At 37.9% G+C, this 10918-nt stretch overlaps 1 protein-coding gene across 1 annotated transcript; it reads left to right on the forward strand.

The window, feature by feature from the left end:
- The first annotated feature begins 2312 nt into the window (after positions 1–2312).
- gfral (GDNF family receptor alpha like) lies at positions 2313–5974 on the forward strand. The gene is made up of 9 exons (XM_034897988.1): positions 2313–2411; positions 2724–2849; positions 3305–3460; positions 3627–3686; positions 3807–4122; positions 4882–5141; positions 5231–5311; positions 5672–5753; positions 5836–5974. The coding sequence occupies exons 1-9, from the start codon at positions 2375–2377 to the stop codon at positions 5897–5899; spliced, it is 1182 nt and encodes a 393-aa protein (XP_034753879.1). The 5' UTR covers positions 2313–2374; the 3' UTR covers positions 5900–5974.
- The last annotated feature ends 4944 nt before the right edge of the window (positions 5975–10918 follow it).

Raw genomic sequence — 10918 nt, forward strand, 5'->3', positions numbered from 1 at the left:
TTTTTGGAAAATGGCTGCAATGAAACAAAGAGTGAAAAATTTAAAGGGGTCTGAATACTTTCCGTACCCACTGTAAAATTCATGGCAGTTAATATTTTATAAACTTTAAATGAAGATTATTACTGATTCCATTTTTTTTTTTGTTTTTTTTTATTCTTGGCTTGAATGTGAGATCTTTGCACATCAAAGATATCACTGTGGCAAACAGCACAACAATGCACTCACATTTACTCCTCTTCCTCAGTCCACCCTGGTCCAAAATGGAACAGTTTACAAAATCCTCCTCTCCTGTCCAAATGTTCAAATCAGTCGTGTCTCCTGTCCAAATGTGCAAATTTTGGAAATGTTTGGCAAATATCTTGTAATTGAAATGTACATTTTTGTAGTGGGTTTCAGTAAAATGTTACCCCTACTGTATGTCAATGCTTTGTGATGATTTTGCATTTCTGGAAATGGAACCTCCTTGTGTCTTTTTTTCTTTCTAAAAGTTACTATGTACAGTAGTTTGCTGTTTTTTATCTTTTGAAATGATTAGATCTGTGAACGTGTTTGTATATGTTGATAAGGCTTAATTAATTCCGTGTACTCGTGGCATGATGACATGGCTTTTGTTTTTTTCAGTTAAATGTAGTTGAACAAGTGATTCCAAATCCCTAACAGAAGGCTAAGCAGACACATTTAATGAGTTTCTTTTCTGACTTGGTGGTTATGCCTCTAAAGTGTACTGGTGTAAAATTGTATAGTCCTTGTCCATACCTTGCCTGAGCTTGTTTTAGTTTTTTTTTTTTCCTGACTTGATGTTTTTAATGAGCTTTAATGGGTATTTATTAGTTGTTTATTCCTCACAGTATCTGTATTCCTGCACATCCTTTAACAATAAAGTATATATTGAACTAAATTGTTTGTCTTCTGCTGTCTCTTATCCTTTAGTATAATCTCTCACAAAACACTCATAACATCAAATACCACTATACACAAGTAACATTATAGTTCATGGCGGGGGAGGGCGGGGAGGCAGATGCTAGAGAAGATGTGTTACTATTGCTCCACTAATTGAGCAAATGTGATTTAGGAAAAACATGAAATGGAAAACAACACTTTATTAACTGCCATAAAGACACCCAAGAACATGCCTTGCAGTGTATTCAAATGGCATACTTTTGCTCAGTTGCTCAGAGAATTGAATTGAAGAAGAGCATCCAGTTGACTTTAGTTGAATAAACAAAGTAAAAAAAATTTTTTTTAAATTGACATACTTTAAATTTGAAATAATCCGCAACTTTTTGCAAATTGGGAGCAGCAGAAACAAGCTGTAAACAAAACACTGAGATATTAACACCATTTATTGGGCGACTGTCTGGGAGAGCCATGTGAAGGAAATCCCTGTTTTTTTCCTCAGTATTTTGAGTACATCAACTTTAAGTTGATACAGGGAACTTTTTAGCCAACGGTTGTCTATTCACACATCCAGCATGCAGACAGCAAATTTAGAAGTCATGTTTTAAGCAACCAAGCCATCATAAGTCCAACATTAAACCTACTTCATAGCAGTTTTTCATCTGGGAAAACAACTGCTATGTTCAGAAAAAGGTATGTGTTTGTGTCTGTTCAGTCTGTGAGACCAAAAAAGTGAAGTTGTGGGCTTTAAAACCAAAACATTGAGCTGAAAAACAGTAAAAGACTGCAGAGCTGAGGGAAAGTGGGTGATTATTGCCTGTTGGTTAGATAGTTAGATAGATAGAGTGATATTTATTGATCACAAAAAATGGGCAATTACGGTGTTACAGCAGCACACGTACATTAGTAGTTCCTCACTATAAGCAACTGCTTTTACATAGATGTTGTCATATGATCCATTGTTAACATTAAAATATTATTATACGCACTTAACATTAGAAAAATATTGACAAAACTCAAACTGACACACTTTTCATTCTGGAACTTTTAAATTATCACTGGATTGGATTCTGTGCACTGTTTCTGATCCACATCACCCCTTAATTATGTAAGGTGCAAAAACAGGTGCAATGCATTTGATCCCAAATTCATGAAAAAACTAATCTGGCAATTATTTCCGAACTAAATACAGGGATACCCGGAGATTTAAAAAATAAGACCATCAGATAAATTCAGAAAGTCAAGCACACACTATGACTTTGTCAAAATGAAAGATTTGTTTCTGATGTTCTTCTAAGTTTGTTTTGTTCTTGAATTGCGTGTGTCATTTTGTTACATTGTGCAAGGTGCAGCTTTTTTTAAATGTGTTACATCCTGTTGACTGTGGGTGGTGTTTCCCAGCTAAAGTACCAACGAGAGGCACTGATCAGTAGCAGGAGGGCTTCAGTTGTCCACCGTCCGCTTTCCAACAGCTATCATGCAACTGACACATCTGGCAGCTGCAGTCATATTTGGTGAGTCAAGCATCACTATAAAATAAATTGTTATTGAATTTATTTTAACATTCCTGTGTGTTGAGAGGGATTCTAACTAAAAACCAAGGCTTTAAAGCAGAGCAGCATGTAATGCATGTACGAGCAACCAAAGTGTGTTATCAATCTGCAATGTTAAACTTGCCTTACCTTTTCTATTTCAACTCTATATCAGCTTAGACAAATACTAAATAAATTTATATTTTGTGTAGATATTATATATTTGTGTAGATAGAATATAATGCAATGCATTCACATACATAAATAAATGATTATAATGTGCTTATATTATAGGGGTTGTGATACCTCAGATATTCAGCATTTCATTTCCACCTTCTGACTGTCTGGTTGCTGTGGACACCTGCATGTCAAATCTATGCAAGTGGAGTGAAGAGGCTTTTTACGGCAGCATCTGTGAGGGTAAAAATGACACAGACCAATTTTTCCATTTCTGCTGCAGGACGTATTGGAACATGGTGTTATCAACATGTTTTCTAGTGGCATTATAAAAGTAAGGATTTCATCTCTTCAGATGGCTCAGGGCATGAGGCTACTTAATTGAATTGCACTTCTTAAAGGATGGCTTAAATGTATTAACTGAGGCTATACCCTAGAGCAAAGTTTGTAATACTAAATAAATTAACTTTAATGAATAGGCCATCGCATGCCTTTTAAACATATCTGTTTTGACATTAGAATCCTGTATGATGATAGTGAACTTTATGTTGTCTGCATTTAACCATCCAACCATCACAAGAGAGACAATCAGAGCAGCAGGCACATAGGAAACACCTGTTTGTTTGACCTCACAAACAAGACCTGCTCATGCAAAAATCCTGTTTTTCTGCCTCCCTCCTGTGTTTGTGTTATTCAAGATGAAGGTTGCCAAATAAAAGGCTCAGAGGTCTGTAACTTGACCATCCAGACTGTACTGGACCAATTTCCCTCTCTGCACGGGTGTGTGTGTGCCTGGGAGGAGGAGCTTTGTGACTCTATACAAGCGCTGGCCACACAATGCCACCAAAAGCCAGGTGCAGTATTCTCAGTAGTCTCAGAGATAAGCATTTATAGGTGAAATTGCATTTTTATTTACCAAAGGCAATCTGATGTACTGAACCCTATTGTGCTACTGAATCAAAAAAAGACAGAAGGCATTTGTTGGAAAACAGTGCATCATGTTTCCAATTCTTGTTACAGCAGCTCAGAGGAGGAGGAGCACATTGATGGACTGGCAGTCAAGCAGTTTAATAGGCTATGGTAAATATTGAATTATGTTTAACCTCAATTAAAAGATAAAATGATGTAGGCTTACTGAATTCAATCAAGATAATAGAGATGTTTCTGTAAAACACAACCACTACATGTCTTTTTTTCCAGTACACAATGGTTTTGCATCATGCTTGGACCAAATGACAATTTGTGTCAGTGATCCAGTTTGCAACAGGTACCTGGCACCTGTCCTCACGGCATGCACGCCCCAACAGTGTGACCGCGACCGCTGTCAGCAAGTGACTCAACAGTTCTACGGCAGCATGCCACGCAATGTTGCAGAGATGCTGGTCATGTGTGAGTGTGAGGCTTCGGATCAGAGCTGTCTGGATGTGAACACTGTTCTGCATAGAGGTACATGTGGACCGCAGACCAGAATCTGCCAGGATACAGTTAACCAGTGTGTTGAGGACAGTCACTGCAGGTATGTTGGTATTCTGTCAGACTTTCGCAAAAATTCTGAAAAAGAAATGACTTGATGCTATGGAAGTATTCTTCACCCAAGGATGATAAGAAGCTAATAAAATTTAGCATGTTATCAAATAAATGAGCTAAATGCCAATATCAGCATGCTAATATGGTCCCAATGACCATGTTAACACATCTGAGTAGTTGCTATTAGCAATAAACACATGGCACAGCTGAGTCTAGTGGGAATAAACCAAAGTATTGGACTAAGTATTGGATAAAATTGTTGACCTAATGATGGCGCTAGATGGAAATTCTAGGGTTGACCACAGTTTTCAGATAAGAATGTCTGTACTGGATTTCTAAACAAATGTCAAACTCATGGTGGTGATAGTGAAGTCATTAGGATTCATCATCTGGGAAACGCACATCTGTACTATATTTCATGTAAATCCATCCTATTAGTGGCTCAGTGTTGTCACAGTCGGCATGTTTTTAAGCACATCGGCAAATTGCATCTAATTAAGAGGAAATGTCCAGAAGCAATTGTTGCATCACAATCTTTATATGACCGGTGCAGCTGGAGAGGCTCTTCCCTAAGTTTTAATTTATTTGTGTTTAAACTTATTTACATCTTGTTGTATTCACACATTTTGTGTCTTAAAGTGGTATATGAATTATATGAACTTGAACTCTCAGTCTTGCATTTTCCCTGAACACTAAAGCAAAGCCCCCAGAGACTGCAACAACATTTTTTTTTCTTTACATGTATCAGAGACCTGTTAAAAACCTTCCGGGCCAAATGCTGGAGCCCTGAAGAAGCACAATGCAGCTCCAGTGACCTCGAAAATGATGAATGTATCACACAGATGGATTCAGCTCTCATCCTTGGTGCGGATCCTGAATGTAAAATTGCCTTCTTGGCCACTTTGGGCACAGCACTTCACTATCCTTGTGCATGCGAAGGACTGCACAATAATGATCTACTGACATGCAACATGATTCTTGATGTGTTTCATAACAGAACACACTTCAGTGAGTAGGATTTTGATTTACGAAACAGGCAATTCGTAGTTACATTTGTGTGTTGGAAATGTTTTAATGCATTTTCATGTGTATTTCAGTTAAATCTTGGAAAAGCAGCAGTGGTCCAACTAAACCTCCTGAAATCGATGAATCTGAGCAAGGTCATACATGGTCACTTGGTAAATGCACATTTGAAATTCAGTATTTTAAACTGATTGTGATACCGGTGAAATAAAAACCATTGAATCTATACAGAGAGCAGCATTGGTTTGCACTGTTGCCTTACAACAACAAGGTTCAGTTTTCCTTCTCAGTCCAAAGACATGCAGGTTAATTGGGGATTTTCCATTTATCAATTCAGTCTTCAATAATAACACTGAGGCTCAAGCGGACACCCTCTGGTTTACTTGTAAATGCTGTGCCAAGTGAATAAAAGGCCTTTAATTTTTTGTAACCAACAAAAAAACACCTTTTTTGGTCATGACTCTTCCTCCTCTCTGTTCCTAATAAATTGAATGTTGAATATTTTGTCTTCTCAGATTATCTACTGTATGCTTTTGCAACTGTGCTACTTGTTGGAGTTGTTGTATTAATGCTTCTGGCTGTTGTCAGTAAAATATGGTAAGTACATTGACATTTTAATATTTCAAGTGATTCTGATTTCTAATGATAATACACCATGTTAATTTCTTTTGTCTTGTAGGATGTTGAGAAGACACAAAACTAAATTTCACCATCCGCAGGAGGGCAATTGTGTTATTCCCTGATGTTTATTCATCTGTTAAATGTTTGTCTTGAAAATCATAATTTTTTTAAATTTCCAATGTTGTTCCTTATTATCTTATTAAGGATTTTAGATGTTGCATAAATGTATTTTTTCCCACAATGTTGATTAATGTACATTTAGTTGATTATGGCAACACTGATAAAGTAATGATATATTTTAGACACTGGTCTTGGTAACATATGACAATGCTGCTATTAGACTAATCAATCTGAATTGCAGTGCTTTATTAAAGAAAATCTATTTGTAGTAGGGCTCGGCAATTTATGGATATTATGATAGGAGACTAGATATTGCCTTGGATTTGGTAATTGTAATGTGCTACTGTAAATGTCGTCTTTCTGCTTTTAAAGGCTGCATTACAGTGAAGTGATGCAATTTTCTGAACTTACCAGGCTGTTCTTGCTGTTTTATTATTTGCCTTTAGCCACTTTAGCAACATTGTATTCCGACATTACTGATGATTATTTATCTAAAATCTCATTGTAAAGGCATCATTTGTTAACCCTAAAACATCATCAAAATATCAAAAGCGAGGAATATCCCAGTCCTAATTTCAACTGACAAAAAACTTTATCCTTTAAAACACTGTTGTGACAAACTATGATGTATGTCAGAGACAGATGATCATGTGTGAGAGCATGTGCATTTTTTTATTAAATCACAAATGAAACATTTCTCTCTGCAGTAAATTATCAATCCTCACATTTTCATCTGTTTTACACTGACTCATGTGTCAATCATTGTAAGAATCACCACGTCTGACAGATTGCTTTCTGTCATCACTTGTCTTTTTGTGAGTTTATTGGTGCTCTGGGCATCAACCGTATCTGATAATAAACTCAGTGTGTTTAAAATGCTGTATTATTTTTGAGGTGACATACCTTGTTTTGATCCAATCATCCATCAAAAAGCAGCTTTTAAAGGAACTAGTGCTGTGCCCATTTCAAATGTGCCTGTTTGGGACAGGCTGATTGCTTGGACTTCGGTATAGCTGCTTGCAGCTTCCTGGAGAACCAATCATCCATAGATTAACACTCGACACTGTGTTTTGTGATCAATGCACCTGCAATGCCAAAGTTGAGTCCCCTAGCAAAACTCTAGTCTTTTGTCATTTGAGTTCAAAAACTGGCTGACCTGACAAGCTCTGTCGGAAAGCGGGCGCTGCTGGCAGTCTGACTCAAATGACCAATCTGACTGGTGGAGTGCTAATTGGCCAATTTGGGAAGCCAGTCAGTCCAACTGGCTTTTCTGCCAACGGTCAGCTGTCTGGTGGTTGTGTTACGGCCATAAGAGTAAACTTAAAACTCTCCTCTTTAATAAAACGTATAGTTAGGGAGTGAGGAGTTGCAGGGTTTTCCTAGACCTGCGGGGGAGTGTGTATAGCTACAGAAACAGCACGCCTTCTCTTCTCTGCTTCTCTTTATAGTCGTCAGATTCATCTCCAAAGCCTTATAGAACTATCACAGGTTTGCCTTCCACCAGCTCTTCATGATGAGGTTGTAGTTTTAGACTACCAGGGGATTTCCTTTGACACACTGAGCTCCTCTTCTCCTTTCCATCTGAATGCATCCATGTCCCAGAAATGCTTGTTACTAACTAAGCTCTGGGGAGCCCAGCAGTTTTCCTTGGATTAGGGTGGCACCTAAATCATGGTTTCAGCTGTCACCGTGGTTCTGCTCCGTGCCTTGCTATGCCCTGCTACGCCCTGCAGTGCCCTACAGTGCCTTGCTATGTCCTGCTATGCTATGCTACACCCTGCAATGCCCTGCAGTGCCCTGCCATGGACCACAACTACTATTTCTAGTGACAGTTCCATTTTCTTTATTGTACAATTATTGCCACTGTTCATCACAGCCCCAACTGGCACCATCAGACACAGCCCACCAAGAGCCTGGGTCTGTCTGACGTTTACCCCTATAAGGAAGTTTTCCTCACCACCCAAGGTTTTTTCCTAAAAGGGAATATTTCCTCTCCACTGTCTCATTAAATGCTTGTTCTTGGGAGAATTACTGGAATTGTTGGGTCTTTATAAATTTAAGAGTGTGGTATAGACCTACTCTATCTGTAAAGTGTTTCTTATTATGATTTGATACTATAAAAAAATAACTAAAATTCAAAAAACTAAATCAAAACATACAGTCACAGTATGTCACAAACAGCAGACTACGTACAGTGAGGCATAAGAAGAACATCTTTGGCACAGTTGAAAGCCAACAAGTCAGAGAAAGAATATCAATCAATAGAGAGTCAATAGACAGAGCCTGTTAACTTTCTCCACATTAAACACAGACAATTGTTAAGAGTCAGCAAATAATGCAGGACTGCCTGATTAAACTACTTGACAAGACAAAATAAAACAGACAGGTTTTGTGCTTTGGACTAAATAATTTAACTTTAAGTTTATTCACATTCTGCTGTAAAAACGTTTCAGCCAACCAGGATCCTGGAGAAGATAATAATTGGTTAGTTTACTGTAATTATTAGGCACCATAAGAACATATGGCAGGTAAAACCGATACATTACTGCCTATTCTTGTTTGCCCAAGATAATATGTTGTGCACAACTAGAATAATAAATTAATTAAGGGAAATGACCGAATCAGAGGGAGGCACTGGTAAAATACCAGTAATAAACAGCGTAATGCAATTATATTGTGATAATGTTTTGACTTCTATAATGAGCTATAACACTATTTAGGAGAAGAGAAGTGAAGCTGGACAGGCTTCACAGCTACAGACCGTTAAGATTCAATGTTTCACCTGTTCAACATGTCTGGACTGTGGGAGGAAGGAAGGAAACCCACACAGACATGGGAGAGATCGTGACTGTTCTGTAAGTAAACACAACCACATGCAAACACATGCTGCTGAACACAGAAAGACCCGCTCCGGTTTGAAAGCGGAACATTCCTGCAGTAAAACCGCAGTGCTGAAGTCTACCATGAAGATGTAGATGTAAATATAGGAGAGGACATGTTAGATTGACGTGAAGGGGGCTGGGTAGCTATTTGCCTTCTTCTAGTTTTTTTCATCTTATTCATCTGTTCTCCATCAAACCCTCCTTGTTTTGTGAGAGTAATTGCTGTGTTACGAACAACCTTATTGAATGTTTTTCGGTATCCTGATCACCAATAAAGAATCTTTACACCACCTATAGGTTTACCTTGGGTCCTGTTCTTCTCTCAGGAATCCCTGTCTCTCTTAAAGTCACGCAGTGCTTTGTGCTTCCACTCACATAAGAGAGTGCTGGGAGGGTTTTGAAGGTGCTGAGACCTTTGCTGTTTTTTCTCACATTTTCTTTTTTTACAGCATGATGTTCTGAGGTTGGCTGATGTTTGCAGCTTTAACTGGCAAAAACGTTTGGAAGTGCCTGCAGGCTTGTGGGTGTGGCATGCACTCTTCCCATGATCCTGTATCACTTGGAGTTGTATAATGACTGCTGCAGCTGGCAGCTAGTGTGTCCACCTTTATATCTTGGGCTTGTGGTTGGAAGGCAGAAATATTGTAGTGTTTGGCTTGTCCCAACCTAACTTGTTTTAACCAAGCGTTGGTTAACACAATACATGGAGAGTTAGGGAATTCTTTCACCATATTCAAACAACTGAATGCAGAGTGGCTCTGTGGATGGCTGTGACATGCAGTCGGTCCTGTAAACTGTCCAAACTGACATATCTCAACAGCTACTAAATGGATTGAAATCTGAAATGGTTCCCAGAAGATGTATTCTAATGACTTTGGTGATCCATTAACTTTTTATGTAGCCCTGCCAACAGGTAAAAGTTTTCACTTATTCAAATATTTCAAAATCTACTGGATGGATTGACACAAAGTTTGGTGCACACATTGCAATAACTTGGGGATCTCCTGACATTTCACATTGCACCATCATTAGGTCCCTTTTTTCAAAGTTTTCCAGGCTCATTTGGTTTATGACCAAACCTGCAAAAATGTTAACATTACATTAACATAACATCATCACCATCAGGCTCATTTGTACTTACCAAGTGTTAGCATGCATATGTGCTAAACTATAATGGTGAACATGGTAAACATTACTCTAGCTGAATCAGCATGCTAACATTGTCACTGTGACTATGTTAGCTTGTTGATGTTAGCATTTAGCTCAAAGAACAGTTTCACTGAGCTGCTAGCGAGACTCAGTATCAGTGTATATATAAATACCGCTTTAAATGTTTTAAGTTTAGCACAGGCAACAGCCAAATTCAGCCTTATATACACTGTAAATGTATATTTCTTTATACTTTAAGTGCAAATGTACCAACAGTAGGTTAAATATGAGTCAGGCAGGCAACACTGAGTTGGTTGACTTATGAAAATCCTTCCTTTTTATCAGCTTTAGCCAAGGGGTCAACACACATGCAGTAATGTGTTTAGAGATCAGTGGAGAGGAAATAGATTCTTCATTTCCATCCATTTCCATCCATTTCAAGTCAAAATCAAATCCCCACTGTGAAAAAGAGTGTGTCCAAATGCTAATCCCCATTCTCTCAAAAAGACCAGCATATGGACTTTTAAACAACCTTCCCAGCAGAGAGTAAGCACACCTTGATTAAATGACATAATGCTGAATCACTATCCCATTAGCGGCAACTGAGAAATTCTTAATTAAAAAGAGTAATACCAGTAAAATTACATTTTGTCTTTCAAATGATTCATCCTGTAAGACCTGGAACTTTATTGTTCCCTGGTTTCACTCACACGCTTGTTCATTATTGGATTGTTGCCACCTTATTTCCCAAAACTGAGCATGTGTTACTGCACTTGAATGCATAATTGTTTGCATTAGAATGATAAAGTCGGACAATTTTGGCCAGGCAATTACCATATTTTAATACATTTATGCAAATGTGCCAGTTCTCTCACATTTATTCATTAGAGTCAAGTAGAGTTTTGGACAAAGGGCAATTACGGATAATGTGTTTTTTTTTTAAACACCATATCTACACCATTTATTCTTTGCTATAACATTTCATTCAAA

This window comes from Etheostoma cragini, chromosome 17 (genome assembly GCF_013103735.1).
Source record: "Etheostoma cragini isolate CJK2018 chromosome 17, CSU_Ecrag_1.0, whole genome shotgun sequence".
NCBI lineage: Eukaryota > Metazoa > Chordata > Actinopteri > Perciformes > Percidae > Etheostoma > Etheostoma cragini.

Coding starts and splice junctions, on each gene's coding strand:
- gfral (XM_034897988.1), top strand. CDS start 2,375: ATGCAACTGACACATCTGGCAGCTGCAGTCATATTTG. Junction 3,687..3,806: donor AAGCAGTTTAATAGGCTATG/GTAAATATTGAA, acceptor CTTTTTTTCCAG/TACACAATGGTTTTGCATCA. Junction 5,312..5,671: donor AGGTCATACATGGTCACTTG/GTAAATGCACAT, acceptor TTGTCTTCTCAG/ATTATCTACTGTATGCTTTT.